Source organism: Carassius carassius, chromosome 17 (genome assembly GCF_963082965.1).
Source record: "Carassius carassius chromosome 17, fCarCar2.1, whole genome shotgun sequence".
In the NCBI taxonomy this organism is placed as follows: domain Eukaryota; kingdom Metazoa; phylum Chordata; class Actinopteri; order Cypriniformes; family Cyprinidae; genus Carassius; species Carassius carassius.
Genome location: NC_081771.1, coordinates 2,327,427 through 2,344,573, shown reverse-complemented (window position 1 = coordinate 2,344,573; position 17,147 = coordinate 2,327,427). Strand labels below are relative to the sequence as shown.

At 39.9% G+C, this 17,147-nt stretch overlaps 1 protein-coding gene across 2 annotated transcripts in view; it reads right to left on the bottom strand.

The window, feature by feature from the left end:
• The window catches only part of slc12a5a (solute carrier family 12 member 5a), a 135,433-nt gene that overhangs the window by 21,115 nt on the left and 97,171 nt on the right, over positions 1 to 17,147 (bottom strand). For both annotated transcript variants that reach the window (XM_059570385.1, XM_059570384.1), the window contains exon 4: positions 5,912 to 6,058. In XM_059570385.1, the coding sequence (XP_059426368.1) occupies positions 5,912 to 6,058 (147 nt within the window). The remainder of the gene's footprint in view (positions 1 to 5,911; positions 6,059 to 17,147) is intronic.

Here is a 17,147-nt window from a genome sequence, read left to right as displayed (position 1 = left end):
GCACGCACGCACGCACACACACACACACACACACACACACACACACACACACACACACACATACACACACACACACACACACACTCACACACACACACACACACACACACACACACACATCCAAAGGCAACTCAGAAACGCTGTACATATCATCACAGAACTCCATATGCTAAGCACATGCTGGCTGCAGCCTCTGATTGGACGATGAAGGGCACCGGCTGCTTGAACTAGTTTTCCCGGCCAATCACACCATCTGGCTTCAGCAGCATGAGCCAATAATATGAGACAGATACTATGACAACCAACCCAAAGGTTTAGAGAAACAATTGTGAATGAATAAATGGCCCATTTTCTGACAGATTACATATTGTGTAGCTGACATTTACTGAAGGATTCATGACACAGAGTTATTTTTTAATTCTGCAGTATTATTTTCATTCATGCTAAAGAACAAGTGTTCATATAAGAGAAGGACAAACTTCTGTATAAATCACTCGATTCAGTGAAAAGCAGTAATTTACATAACAATGTTAAACAAACAATCTACATTTCAGTCAGGATTTTGTTCTGCTTTTTTCATAAATGAAGCCCATTCTCTTTAAAAATAAATATTTAATACATTTAGCACTGCATTCAAGTCAGGCTGCAATTAACTATAACAATAAACTAATAACACTTCACCATCACTGGATTTGCACAGCATACATGTCGGCTGAACAGCTTTACAAATTTTGAATTTTTCATGTTTATTTATTGTATTCATATTTTTGTGAAAACTGCAATACAATTTTTACTGCAATTTAATTTAATGCATCTTTGCTGAATGAAAGCACTTAATTCCCTAAAATAAAATAAAAAAATGTATATAAAACGGTACACAAACTTTATTTATTTGTCAGCAAGTATCTTAATTCATGTATGTGTCTCCTCACTGGGCCTCTCGAGAGGATCAATTTACATGATCAAATGACACATCAGAAAATGAATTAAATACAGCTGAGCTCAGAAAACAGAAGTGCAGAATGAAGATGGAGAAGTGCATCTTCCTTTCACACACCGGTCTGAGTGTGGAACCTCATAACGGCTGTAAATGTATGCACAATAAACATTTCTCTCATTATGGCTGCCATTTTTTGGAGCTTGAGCAATGCATTTTGGGATTGTGTTGCCTGCCTAATAATTTGGCCAATTCTCTTTTGGACCAGAGTCACTGTCTCGGTGTTTAGTGTTAATTTCATTACATCTACATCACTGAATACAGAACTCATATTCATGCAATAATGTATTCCCACAAATACTTTGATCATTTCACGACCGTCACGATCCATAAATAACCAAAGCGCTGTCTGTCATCCGCCTGTCAATATTTCTCTGCCTGCTGACTATTTGAAAGTGGATCAATGCTGTTGTTTGTGTCCTTTAATGATTCATTTCTGCATTTCTAACGGCTTCAGTCTGTCATACAGTGGCGAGCGTCTCCATCTCTGTGATGCATGAAAGAATCAGCATTCTCTCCTCCTCTCCATCTGTTGCCATGAGAGACCGAACGCGATGAAAAGCAAGCGACGGGCACCTGGCAATGAGCTGGTAATTTCAGATGTCATCGATAGCATCTCGCTACTTCTAATTGTGATGCATATGTGTGCTCATTCAGAAAGTGCGGGCAGATGTTGAGGTGTCGCTGATTCTGCTGATGGTGTGGACGACCAGATAAATCACATACACGGTTTCAAAGTCACTGTGATGAATCAGGCAAACATCAATTGTATCTTCATCTGTTCCTCTGCAGATACATCTCTGAGGCCGCTATAACCTCAATTTGAAGGATTCTGTAAAGTCTTCATTATCTTTGAGTGTCTCTAAAGGCTGTGGCTTTTTACATAATGTGCTTGAGTTTTAAATGAGAAAACCTCATGTATGCATTAAATTAATGTTGCTGTCAATTAAACTGCTTGTTGCCGCCTTCTACTAATCATACTAAACCTGCAACCTTGTAGCAAAAGCATTACTAACTAAAGTTAGTAAACACATTTTGTTAATTGAAACAAAGATGAAATAGAATAAAATACATACATTCACTAGATTGGAAACATAACAATAAACATGAAATCGGAAGTTTAAACAGTAAACTGAAATAAAAGAAATAGCTAATAAAAATTACATTAAAATGACAAAAAATTTAACTAAAATAAAAAACTGAAAATATAAAAGTGAAAAGTAATTCAAAATATTTATAAAAAGAAAGAAACTAATTACTTTATTAATTATGTTTTGCAAAACAAAAATGAAACCTAATTTGAAGACCATTAAGATGTTTTAAATGTGATATTTTCATGAAAATGTAGCCCATTTACACCTCATTACTGTTATAATTACTGTAAAATGATACAAATTTTTATTAAATAATTTAAATTATAATGTATAAATACATCATGCTAGTATTTGAAGACTTTATTTGCAAAAACAGATAACGGTTTTTTCTTTAGCTTTCAAAAATCATGTTTTTCTTTTTATTATTATGCTATCATGTTTTTATTGTTAGTTAGCTATTTTTTGATCAAAATATCTCAGCTGCAATTTGACTGATTTTAAAGGGAATGCACAATGAATAAACAAACAAAAAAAACATGATTTTTAAAAATCTGTTGTTGCAAATGAACTATTCATTTGTTGTAGCGCACTGCATTAAATTGATGCTCATTAAAACACATATTCACTGACAATTAATTTGCTTCCTTTGAACAATTACCACAATAAAAATCAAAATAATGATACTCTAATGAGAGGCCTACATATTCAGTATTAATACTCAAAAGGACTAATTTACACAATGAAAACCGGGAGGGAACATGCTTAATTGTCACTTAAATAATGCAGTGCATTATCTATATAATATATATCTGATCCATATTGTTTTTTATTTTTTCATTCAGCTGTTGTTGTATTCTGTGCTCCAAACACACTTGAGGCTATGCAATCCTTCAAAACAAGGCTAAAAATGTCACTAGAGCAACTAGAGAGACACAAGAAAAGAAAGATGGCCTTAAATGACTACTGACTCTACAGGCTGTTCTGTAAAAATGCTAATACTATCAAAATAAAAACTCAATGACACAAGATAATAGTGTTAGCAATATTCTGAAATAAACATATTCTTCTCCACTCTTGACATCAGATGTAGAGAAATTGATGCACATTTAGTGAGCACATTCTATAAGCATCATTAATACAGTTTCCATCAGCTAAACTGCTGTCAGCTTATTAGACATAATCAGAAAACACTACGCATGTTAACGCACACACTGTGTACTCAGATAAAACAGCATGCTGACGTAAAACCAGCAGCATTTCTGTTTAGCGATCACCTGTAGCACGACGACATATAGATGATGTGCTTTTAGCTGCTGTGTTTTTGTCTGAAAGCATCCGGATATTTTATTAATGGATGTGTTGTGTTGTTGAGATCTCTGTTTGGCTGCATCTATAGCAGATTAAACTACAACACGCCAGAGTGACACGAGCTTCTCTACAAACAGCTGGAGTGGTTTCTGATGGATCCAAACGTGGATATGCTGCGTTCTTTATAGGGATGAAAACAAGTGCACTCAACAGATACTTTACATTTCTTATGAGTCAAAGAGAAAATTAGAGGCAATGGGTGCATTTTAATGGGATTACTGCATAATGCACAACATATACTGTACGCTTAAACCATTTTCTTAAAATAGCATGTTCAACAAGATGCATTATGTAACTATATAGGCAGTAAAACCAGTATTGCATTGCATGTTTAATCCAGCAAATTGTGTTCAGTAGTCATTTTAAATAATATATATATATATATGCATCACTTGCTCACCAGTGGATCTTCTGCAGTGATTGGGTGCCGTCAGAATGAGAATCCAAACAGCTGATAAAAACATCACAATAATCCACAAGTAATCCACACCACTCCAGTCCATCAGTTAACATATTGTGAAGACAAAAGATGCATGTTTGTAAGAAATACAATTCATCATTAAGACATTTTTAACTTCAAACCATCTCTTCTGGCCAAAATAGGAGACCATTTTCCATAATAACACCATTAAAAAGTCCATCTCCTGTTGTGTCTCACATCAAAATCCACCCAAATATTTGTTTAGAATTGGGTTTTGGACTGTTTGCACTAGTAAACAGTGCGTGATCTGTGCATATTTCTCTCCTGATTCAGATGAGATTGCTTTTTCACTGGTGAAAGCAATATTAAGGATAGGAATCAAAGGTGTGAAGTTAAAAACGTCTTGATGGATTTCTTTCTCACAAACACACAGCTTTTGGCTTCACAAGATGTTAGTGGATGTACTGGAGTGGTGTGGATTATTGTGATGTTTTTAGCAGCTGTTTGTACTCACATTCTTACGGCACCCATTCACTGCAGAGGATCCATTGGTGAGCAAGTGATACAATGACACATTTCTCCAAATCTCATGAAGAAACACACTCATTTACACCTTGGATGGACTGAATACGTTTTCAGCTAATTTTTTATTTTTGGGTGAAATATTCCATTAAGAACCGCAGGTAATTGAACCTCAGTGTACAGTAGTCATGTGTATATTGGCTATTTGAATGCATCTCACTCTACGAGAGTAGTATTGTAGTATGCTATTCCAAACTCAATATTCCATGTGTATTTATGAGAGTGAGTGAAAGAGAGATGAAGAAATAGAAAATAGTGAGATTCCTGAGCTCATGATAAAAATAGCACTTCTATTAACACGGGCGCTGGAGAATCTAGGTTGCGAATGCAAAACATACACATTACATTAATGGGCATGTGTGTTGAAGTGCATGCTTGCTCAGTGACAGGTTTTGATATATTTATGGTAAGAAATATACAAAATATCTTCATGAAACATGATATTTAGTGAATATCCTAATGATTTTTGGCATAAAAGAAAAATTTATAATTTTGACCCATACAACGTTTTTTCACCTATTGCTAAAAATATACCCAAACGACTGGTTTTGTGCTCCAGGGTCACATACGTGCAGCAGGAGGTCAGCAGGTCTTTGAGAATGTGATGGCATGCAAATGTTGGGACATGCAAATTCAAAATCAACGGAAATTAGATGCTTGCATCAGCTGTGTGCATGTGGAAGTATGATGTCTTTATTATTCACTGTAAATGCAATGATTCATAAAGGCTGAAAATATTCAGAAATAAAGTGGATCTCACTAAACCTAAGAACAATACAACCCAGAATCAAAAGCAGTGTTGTTACTGTAAAACAAACTAAAATTAAAACTATTAGAAATGTTTGATAATTCACATAAAACTGAAATATTATATAAATATTAGATGATAAACTAGAAAATAAAGAAATATGCAAACAAACAAAAATTCCAAAATAAGTTGAAGTACTAAACACTGAAATAAAATATTACTATTAATAAAAAATGACTAACTACAATTACTAACTAATACTGATTAAACCTTAAAACTATTTAGAAATATATCTATATATATATATATATATATATATATATATATATATATATAAAATGCACAACATTTAATATCATATGAATTAAGTTTTTAAAATGAAACAGAAATAGAAATAGATAATAGAAATTCACTTTAAAAATTAAACTTTTTAGGGACAAAAACTAATAAAAATGAAAAATTGCCACATTACTAAAAATTAAACCAAAATTTACATTCAAACTATAAAAACAAAAGCTAATTCAAAATATTAATACAAATAAATATCTAATTACTATATTAATTATGATTGGCAAAAACTTGAACCTGAACTTGAAATTAACCTTAATTGTAATACCATAAAGATGTTTCAAATCGTGACATTCTCATCAAAGTTAAGTTAATTTTAATCTCAGATTTCTGCTGCATGGTTTGTGACTGACCGTGGAGCAGCACATGAGCACGATGATGAAGGACTCAATGACGCCGCCGATGCCCACCATCCAGGTCATCCTGAGAAACAGAATCACGCCCAGGATGTTCTGCAGGCAGGGCAGGTAGACACCCATCAGCGTTCCCATCCGCGGAGCCTGTCGAGACACACACACACACACACACACACACACACACACACACACACACACACACACACACACACACACACACACACACACACACACACACACACACACACACACACACACACACACACAGCAGTCTTTTATTACATCGTCAATATCTGATTAGATCTGTTCTGTTGATCAGGCTCCTGTTTTCATTTCATTGTTCATCAAACATAACACGTTCTAAACTCTACTGTAAAAACAATTATGCAACTGTTGTTCTGATAACCAGAGAGAGAATCCATGGAAAACCTTGAAATATCATGTAATATTAAACTTGATTTCCAAACCAGGATAATATTAATGCATAACAATAACATCATATGAACTCACTGAAATGTATACAGTCTGAATAGATCTTATGTTGTGCTCAGCTCTTAAAGATTTAATCGGCTCTTTTTAAGTGCAATCTCGATTAAATGATTTTTAAAAACCCTTGTCCTATGATAGCAAATTATGGAAATGGGAAGTCAGTGGTCAAGAGGTCTGTGAACACTGCAAATCTTCTTTGCTCCAGACACCAATGCAGCTGTGTGCTGTTACTTTACTGAGTCTTTAGACGCGCATTTGACCTGTTGGAAAATAAAACAGGGGAGCAGAGTCATAAAATATTACAGAGATTTTAGATCACCTCAGCGACTATTCAGAACACCTTAATAACTAGCCAGAACATCTTAGCAACTATTTATAACACCCTAGCAACCATGCATAATGCTAGATTCATGGCTGTGAGTTTTGCATGAGCAAACACCAGTCACATTTACTTCAGAAAAAGTAAATATCCAGTTATTTTTATATGATATATTGCAAAATCTTAATGAGTCACATACTGTGAAAAAGCAACAGAGCAGATTAAACCTGTGATCAACACCACTGTAAATCATGACCCTCTTCATCAATAAACACACACTTTCACTGTGTTTGCTGTTTGCTTCAAGGGCTTTCGAATATCAGTAATAGCCAATGTGATATTCAGAGAGAAAGTTTATTGTGTGAATGTGTGTGTGGTCAGTAATTACTGACACACAGTTAGTAAAGGATAAATGGTGAGTGTGTGTGTGTCCATCTACACAGCATCCAAAAACACTCAAATATGTCCCATCTCTGTTCAAGGACATCGTCAATAAAATTATAAATAAATAAAAAATAAAAAAAATAAGTCGGATAACTGAATGATGTTCAGAAACTCACCTCACTGTAAAATAATTAAAGGTACTCCTCTGAAGTGGTTTAGGTCCTACTTAACAGACAGGACTTTTTCTGTCCGCCTTGGTGACCATCTTTCCCCATCAGCACCCCTTCCATTTGGAGTCCCTCAAGGCTCTATTCTCAGTCCACTGCTGTTTTCCTTGTATATGCTCCCATTAGGGTCAATTCTCAGGAAATATGACACTTCATTTCACTATTATGCAGATGACACACTAATTTGTCTGCCACTGAAACAGAAAAATGCCATTCCTTTAAAACTTCTTTTTGACTGTCTTAAAGACATTAAGGATTGGATGGCTTTCAATTTTTTACATTTTAATGAGAGCAAGACTGAAATCTTGATATTTGGTCCAAACTGTACTAATAAAACCTTTAACATTGATTTGGGCCCTTTGGGTCCCCTATGTTAAATCAACTGTTAAAAATCTGGGGGTAATAATGGATACAGATTTTAAACTTGACAAACAGATAAACTCAGTAGTCAGGTCAAGTTTTTGTTAATTAAGGCTTTTATCTAAAGTTAAGCCTTTTTTGTCATTTAATTATTTTAAAAGGCTTATACATGTCTTTATTTCATCAAGTTTAGACTATTGTAATGCTCTCTATGTTGGTGTCAGCCAAGCCTTTCTCTCACACTTGCAGTTAGTGCAAAATGCAGCAGCTCGACTTTTAACACGAACATGTAAACGGGAACATATTTTGCCTATATTGTCTTCGCTACATTGGCTTCTGGTTTGTTTTAGTATTGATTTTAAGGTTTTACTGTTTTCTTATAAATCCTTAAATGGCCTAGCTTACCTTTCTGACCTTATACAATTGCACGTCCCATCAAAGTCTCTGAGGTCTGCTGATCATATGCTGCTGACGGTCCCTAGAGTAAGACTGAAGCACAGGGGTGATCGTGCCTTTGCAGTAGCTGCCCCTAAATTCTGGAGGATGGCCCCAAATTTAACTGCTTTCAAAACTAGTCATAAAACATGTAATGTTTTGTATATTACCCCTTTTATTGTTGTTGTTTGTTTTATAACCCTTTTATATGTACAGCACCTCGGTCAACTACTGTTGTCTTTAAATGTGCTTTAGAAATGAATTAAACTTGAAACTTGAAACTGTAACTACCATAAGAACAGCGTTTTTTTTCTTCGAATTTTCTAAAGGAAATATTTAGTGTTACTGTGCCAGGTTGTTGATATGTGGTTGCTAAGATGCTCTTGGTGGTTGCTAGGTGGTTTTTGGTCCCTATAAGACTCAGATTTCATACACATGAAAATATATAGCTGCCTTTTAAACCGATCATATTTGGGGGTTGGTGACATCTAAAAGATTAAAAAACCCTGATATAGCTTATTGCATTTGTAAAATAATAAATCAATAAATAAACAGAATTATCCATAATCGTATGAAGACACACAATTATTGCAGCAAGTATAGAACATTAGCATCAACTATCAAATATGTACTTCTTTTTGAACATGTTAACCTTTGAAGTTCTTTGGAGTACCATGTAAATACCATGGTACAGATATATGAACATACAATTGAGCACACAAGTGTTTATATCTGCGATTTTATAGTGGCTTTGAATATGACTCATCCGATCAGAATCTACAGCCAGAACTATATGTTTTATAAATTAGAGTTAATTACAGTAATCGTCGTTAACTATTATATTTGGGAGACAATCTGACAGGAGCAAAGACAATAAGAACCGCAGAGAGAGAAGATGCTTCCCTCCGGCATATTTTTAACCTTCATAATAGACTGAGAATAAGCCCCTTCAGATGGGATACACACACACACACACACACACACACCAGAACAAGTCATCTGTACGCTCGAAGCAACAGCAGATGGCAAACTGGGAAACAAGACTTTTAATTTAATTAACCTGAAATAAATAAAAAGGCTTGAATAATGCATGCCATTAAATTCAATATCAGCCATGCAAATGCGCAATTCTTTGTGGGATAATTTGATTTCTGAAGCAAGGATTAATTTAGGTATTAATGTAATCTATTATAATGTGGCTTTATGCATCACGTCAAAAGAACGGCAATAATTATATACTATGATAAGGTCCCAAATGAGCTTAACCTCACACATCTAAAAAATATATGTGCAAGAATAAAAAAATATGTTATGTAATCTGTATAACACATAAAAAAAATAATTTGTAATATTTTTTTAAAATAATTTACATAATAAATTATATTTATATAATAAATTACATAATAATAATAACTTTTCAGAAATAATAGTAACCTTATAATGCATTGCGACACTTGCATAAAGTTATATCTTTAAAGAATATAATTCTTAATTCATTTATAGAGCTTGTATGTTTTAAAGATATAACCATGGATAAGTATGAATTATATTGCATCATAAAAGTGGTTGCAGGTATTTAGGAGAGCAAAACTGATTATAAGGCTGTTCTCAGACAGACTCTGATCAATATCCACAGATACTTGAACAAACTACAAATCAAAGTGACTATGGTTTGAAGCACATCTCTGGACTAATGAGACCCTTGAGGTTTGTTACCACCACAATAACTTAAGCACACCATTAGTTATAACATATTTGGATGCCACTCGCAATGTGTCAACCAAGCATTAAGCACTTATTAATCATTATGTTCTGCAACAACTAGACAGAGCGGGGACTTACATGAGGATCCTGCTGTGGACTTCAGCTCGGTCTTTAACACTATCATGCCAAACCTCCTCCTGCCCAAACTAACTCATCTCTCCATGCCCTCCTCGGTTCGCAGTGGATCAACAGTTCTCTTACGAGAGCTCTCTCGTACTGCGTCTTAGCTAAGACGCTACGGGAAAAGTCTCTTTTCACGAAATACTGAAGCAAAAAATTATCCTTAATTTTGTATTTTTGTAAAGCGCATTTGCAGCAGTACACAGCCATAGGCGAGACGGCTCGCTCGCTCACTGGCTTGTTCTGCGGCAACTGCACAGCCTATCGAGCGCAGGCTGATGCAACATCAGACCAATAAGGGCCCACTTCCCAGTGCCCACATACACTATGTCACTTACGGCGCGGGGCTTCTGTAAAAACGAGGCCCGTGCACGTACATTCTGCACAGGCAGACGGCGAGTTGGAAGTGGTAAAAGTGCACACATGCAGCCCACGGTTACTCGCAGATATATTGAGTCCCACGGGACCCGCTCAGCCTCCCTCCAGTCGGTTAAGCGCCGGAACGGGGTCGAGGATGAGCGATCTGCCCGCTGTGATCAGCGCGCTCCCCGCCTCAGATGCACAGCACACTCGAGCGCCGCCGTTGCCCAGTCAACGGAGCGCGTGTCACATCCAGCCCTTAGCCATTCATGCAAATGCATGGTCAGCGCTTCCAGGGGTTTCGGATTGGGTGCTAGGCATTATAAAGAGAGGCTACTCGCTACAGTTTTCTCGACGCCCACCGCGCTTCTCAGCGCGCGTCGAAACTACGGTCAAAACAGAAGTAGCACACATACTTCGGGCCGAAATATCGAAACTGTTGAGCAAAGGGGCTGTAGAGCCTGTGTCTCAAGCTCAAAGCGAGGGGGGGCTGTACAGCAGATACTTTCTGGTGCCCAAGAGAGACGGGGGTCTCAGGCCCATACTGGATCTAAGGCAGCTGAACAAGGCATTGATGAAACGCAGTTTCAAAATGCTCACGACCAGGAAGCTCCTCGCGCAGATTCGCGGAGGGGACTGGTTTATGTCAATAGATCTGAAGGACGCGTATTTTCAAATACAGATAGCGTCAAACCACAGGCGGTTTTTGAGATTCGCCTTCGAGGGCCAGGCATACCAGTTTGCAGTCCTGCCATTCGCACGATGGGCATTCAGCGCGCAGCGAGTTCTTTCCGCTGCGGCGCGACTGTGTCGCTCAAACACTGTCAAAGGATGCTGGGTCTCATGGCCTCAGCATCTCCGGTTCTGCGGCTGGGCCTGCTCCGCATGCGCCCCCTGCAGTTCTGGCTGAAGGCTCGGGTGCCGCGCAGAGCGTGGGCGTCTGGCCGGCTGCATTTCAAGGTCGATCAGAGCTGTGTTGCGGCTCTAGCACCTTGGACAGCGAACGGCTGGTACCGATCAGGTGTAAGCCTGGGGACTTCCCCGAGTGTGAAAATGGTGTCGACGGACGCCTCCACTTCGGGATGGGGAGCGCTGCTCGAAGGCAGACCGTCCTTTGGCCTATGGTCAGAACGGGAAAAGCTCCATCATATCAACTGCCTGGAAATGCTGGCAGTGGAGAATGCGCTGACGCGCTTTTGTCCCCATATCAAGGATCACCACGTCGTAGTCCGTTCGGACAACATGTCCGTGGTGTCCTACATAAATCGCCAGGGCGGTCTCGGGTCCCGAAACCTGTACAGGCTGACGGAACGCCTCCTGATTTGGGCTCAACGCAACGTGCGCTCGCTGAGAGCGGTGCATGTGCCTGGACTGCAGAATCTGGGTCCAGACAGGCTGTCCAGAGGCAATGTCCCTACGGGCGAATGGTCTCTACACCCGCAAACAGTTCGGCTTTTGTGGGAGAGATTTGGCATGGCGGAGGTGGACCTCTTTGCGTCCCACGAAAACGCTCACTGCCCCGCATTCTTTTCCAAGAACGAAAGCGCGCTGTCACGGAAATGGCCGTGCTGCCCGCTTTATGCGTTCCCTCCCGTCTCCCTCCTTCCGCAGGTGATAGAACGGGTGAGAGAAACGAGATGTTCAATACTGCTTGTGGCACCTCTTTGGAAGAACCAACCATGGTTCCCAGATTTGATGCAATTAGCAGATGTCGCCCCATGGCCGGTACCGTTGAGGAGAGATCTCCTCTCGCAGGCCAGGGGCTCGATTTGGCACCCTCAACCGGAGTTGTGGTCCCTCCATGTATGGGCACTCAACGGTTACCCGCTGATCTCGCAGTGGGAGTGCTAAATACCATCACTCAGGCTAGAGCTCCGTCGACACGACGTCTGTATGCCTCGAAGTGGTCGGTGTTCTCCAGCTGGTGCACAGCTCGAGGTTATTCACCCCTTAGTTGTGAGGTGACGGAGGTCCTCTCCTTCCTACAGGAGCTGTTGGATAAGGGCAGAGCCCCATCCACGCTCAAAGTTTATGTGGCGGCCATCGCGGCGTTTTCTGAAACGGCGTCCGGTCAGTCAATAGGAAGGAACGATTTAGTCATCCGGTTCCTCAGAGGAGCTAGGAGGCTGAATCCTCCCAGACCTCCGTCAGTCCCTATGTGGGACCTCGCGGCGGTTTTGGAGGCCTTGAAGGGTCCCCCTTTTGAGCCTATCCAATCGGTTAGCCTTCAGCATCTGTCGTTCAAGACAGTATTCTTGTTGGCTCTCGCTTCTGTGAAGCGTGTGGGTGATTTGCACGCGCTCTCGGTGAGCCAGTCGTGCTTGGAGTTTGGGCCCAATGACTCAAGGGTCATACTCAAACCTAGGCACGGTTATGTGCCGAAATCCCTCAACACACCGTTTCGGGCTCAGGTTATTGCCCTGTCCGCCCTGCCGGTGTCAGGGGAGGATGGAGACTCGAGTCTTCTTTGCCCTGTCAGGGTTTTAAGAGCTTATGTGTCTCGCTCTGCTGCCTTTCGGCAGACGGAGCAGCTATTTGTCTCATTCGGTGGACGTTCCAAAGGAATGGCTGTTTCGAGACAGACTCTATCCAGATGGATAGTTGACGCCATAGCGTTAGCTTACGCTTCCAGGGGCCTTCAGTGCCCGTTGGGCGTCAGAGCACACTCCACAAGAGGCGTCGCCTCATCGTGGGCGTGGTCTACTGGGATCTCCTTGCAGGATATATGTATGGCGGCGGGTTGGGCCTCGCCGTCTACATTTATCAGGTTCTATAACCTGGAGGTTCCCGCCTTGCAAGCAAGGCTGCTGTCGGTATAGAAGAATCAGGGCCCTGAGGGGAATTCTGAATTCATGAGCGCTAGGCGCTGCCGACTGTTATATGGGCAGTATTGCGTAAGACCCGCATTGCCACATTGGTCAGGCCTTGCCTCGGCTGTGTGATGTCATATTGCCGCATCTACGGATGCTGCTAGATATGGGACGGAGGGTTTTTCCCCCTTTTTTCTGTCCCGGACTCTCTGTGAGTCCCTCAGGTGACTGTGCACTGTATATCCTGGGCGTTGCTTCAGGTTTATCGGTGTGTGATCCCTGCGCGCACGGCGTTTTACATCGGGTTCCCGTAGCGTCTTAGCTAAGACGCAGTACGAGAGAGCTCTCGTAAGAGAACGTACTCGGTTACTAAACGTAACCTCGGTTCTCTCTAGAAGAGCGAACGAGTACTGCGTTCTCTGCCGTGTGTACGATTCACTCTGGTTCGCTTCGGCGATGAAATAAATCAGGTGAGTCAGCCTTTTCGAGCTCCTTTTATAGGTTGGGCCACACCCGTTTCGGCGGGAAGTGGCAAGAAGGGCGCGAAGCGCCCTTATTGGTCTGATGTTGCATCAGCCTGCGCTCGATAGGCTGTGCAGTTGCCGCAGAACAAGCCAGTGAGCGAGCGAGCCGTCTCGCCTATGGCTGTGTACTGCTGCAAATGCGCTTTACAAAAATACAAAATTAAGGATAATTTTTTGCTTCAGTATTTCGTGAAAAGAGACTTTTCCCGTAGCGTCTTAGCTAAGACGCAGTACTCGTTCGCTCTTCTAGAGAGAACCGAGGTTACGTTTAGTAACCGAGTACGTTTCCTGACAGACAGGCAGCAGCTAGTGAGGCTGGGAAAATACACATCCAGCACCCGTACAATCAGCATCGGAGCTCCCCAGGGCTGTGTTCTCTCCCCACTGCTCTTCTCCCTGTACACTAATGATTGCACATCCAAGGACCCCTCTGTCAAGCTCCTGAAGTTTGCAGATGACACCACACTCATCGGCCTCATTCAGGACGGTGACGAGTCTGCTTACAGACAAGAGATTAAAGAGCTGGCTGTCTGGTGCACTCTCAACAACCTTGAGCTCAACACGCTCAAAACAGTGGAGATGATCGTGTACTTCAGAAGAAACCCCTCTGCTCTCCCCCCACTCACCATCATGAACAGCACTGTGACTGCAGTGGAGTCATTCAGGTTCCTGGGCGCCACAATCTCTCAGGACCTGAAGTGGGACATTCACATTGACTCTACTGTGAAAAAAGCCCAGCAGAGGTTGTACTTCCTTCGCCAGCTGAGGAAGTTTAACCTGCCACAGGAACTGCTGAAACAGTTCTACTCCACCATCATTGAATCCATCCTCTGCACTTCAGTAACTGTCTGGTTCAGCTCAGCTCAGCTGGTTCGGACCTCAGAAGACTACAGAGGGTAGTCTGGACTGCTGAGAGAATCATCGGTACAACCCTTCCCTTCTATTCACGAATCGAATCACTCGATGTAACCGGATCTTCTTGAACCAGTTCACCAAATCAAACTGAATCGTTTGAAACGGTTCGCGTCTCCAATAAGCATTAATCCACAAATGATTTAAGATGTTAATTGTTTTAATGTGGCTGACACTCCCTCCGAGTTAAAACAAACCAATAAAAAGTGACGCCAGTACGTCAAGAGCAAAAGAACCGGTGAACCATTTTCTTCAACCGGTTTATTGAATCGAACTGTCCGGAAGAACCGGTTCGCGGAAAGGAGCCGAACTTCCCATCACTACTGGTTATCCGAAAACCGATGCAACTGGTTCTTGACTCGAGAACGAGTCAATCTTTCGTTCGTTAACCGTTTCAAACGATTCAGTTCGATTTGGTGAACTGGTTCAAGAAGATCCGATTACATCGAGTGATTCGTTCGCGAACCACTACATTGCGAATATCACTACACTGCAGTGTTTTGAACTCACTCACAACAGACACGGAAGAGAAGACAATGCTGAAAATATAGTTTTCGCTATTTTTGGACCAAAATGTATTTTCGATGCTTCAAAAAATTCTAACTGACCCTCTGATGTCCCATGGACTACTTTGAAGATGTTTTAATTAACTTTCTGGACATAGACAGTATAACGTGCACACAGTTTCAATGGAGGTACTAAGAGCTCTCGGACTAAATCTAAAATATTGTAAACTGTGTTCTGAAGATGAACAGAGGTCTCACGGGTTTGAAACAACATGAGTCATAAATGTCATAGTTTTCAATTTTGGGTGAACTATCCCTTTAAGTAACTTTTTTATAAATTTAGTTTTAGTTTTAATTATCGATAATAACCATGACCTGTACTTCTTTATCTTAAAGAAGTCCCTTGAAGATTTTTGAGTTTTTAAAGATTTTTTTAAGTAACTTTAGGTATGTTAAGTAACTTTTTTAATGGATTCAGTTTAATTTAACACTAATCACCCTGTCCTGTAGCTGGTCATCTTAAAGGAGTCTCTCATTCTTCCACATGAGGTCCAGCCTCTCCAAACCCACGAGCAACACTCGTCCTGAACGCCAGTGAATCCAGGCAGAGGAAAGCAGATCTTCTTTGTCATTATGTCCTTCTTCTCCTCATGATAATGTGTGGCCCGATGTCAGATGAATACTAATCAGATTTACTGTCTGTGCCCTGCAGTGTTTGCCTGCGCTCGCACCTCAATAATGTTTTTCTTTCACCCATTGTTCTTCCAGCTTTTGACTTGATGACAGTGAAAGAATTATTTCTGCATATTTATGACAGAATTTGCATAAAACTGGACCTAGATCCAAAACCACACTGCCAGAACCAAAATTCAAATGCACTCAAATGAGCTTAAATCAAATTCAAATCTTTTTGTTCGCTCTCTCACACAAAACAAGTTTTTTTTTTACCTTCCATGCTGTCAGGAATACGTTCATTCATTAATATTAAAACATTCATTAAGCAGCATTGATTTAGTAATTATTTATTACATTCATATGTATTAAACAATCATTATGTAGTATGTTACAGCACGCTAATATTTAATAATTATTTTTATTATATTCATACTTATCAAAACATTCATTAGCATGTAGCAGTATCTTAATTGTTAATATCATTGTAAAATATTATTTTACCATTATATTTGGATTTGTTGAGGTTAGAATCACTATTACTATTGCTTATGAAAAATATCGAAAAAACAATATATAAAACGAGCAAAAAAGGCACAATATGATATATTCAATGTTAGTTACTTTTGACTTTGATCTTAGCAACCTAGCAACCATTCAGAACACCTTAGCAACCACATATCAATGCTCCGTCAAATCACTTGAGTTTTGCATTGCAAATGATTATAGCAGGAAATATAATATTACATATTACATATATTAGAGTGCTTTCTTTTGCTATAGGACAACTGAAATGAAACAAAATGATGTGCAGAATGGCCAAGGCTGCTCATATATCAGTTTCATTCAGAAAATGTGTGTCAAAATAAGATTACGCCTCACTTCTCACAATAACAATACAGCTGTGCTCCTGAAAACACGTTCCACTTCATTCCCTGCCTCAGCATCCATGAATAACAGCAAAACACAATCAAAAGATACTGCTGTACTGAACCTCCTCTCTCATCCGCTTTCATTGCATCGCTCTAATTATCAGAGGAGTGAGTGAGACGTGTCCAATCAGCAATAAGAAATAGAAACATGCTGTCGCCTCAGAAACACTGGCTGAGCTGAGCTGGAGTTTGGGGTCGAGATTTAATATCAGACAGATAATTAATGAAACACGATAGAGACACAGTCTTCCAGACGCTCTTAAACATCTCGAGAAATTACTGTATTCAATAACCACAGAGCAGATGGAAAAACAATCACAGCAGTACTGGAAACCACTTTATCATAAATAAATGAATAAGGCAGCATTTCAAATTTCAATTTAAGTAAAAAAAAAAATTTCACATAATATTTATATATA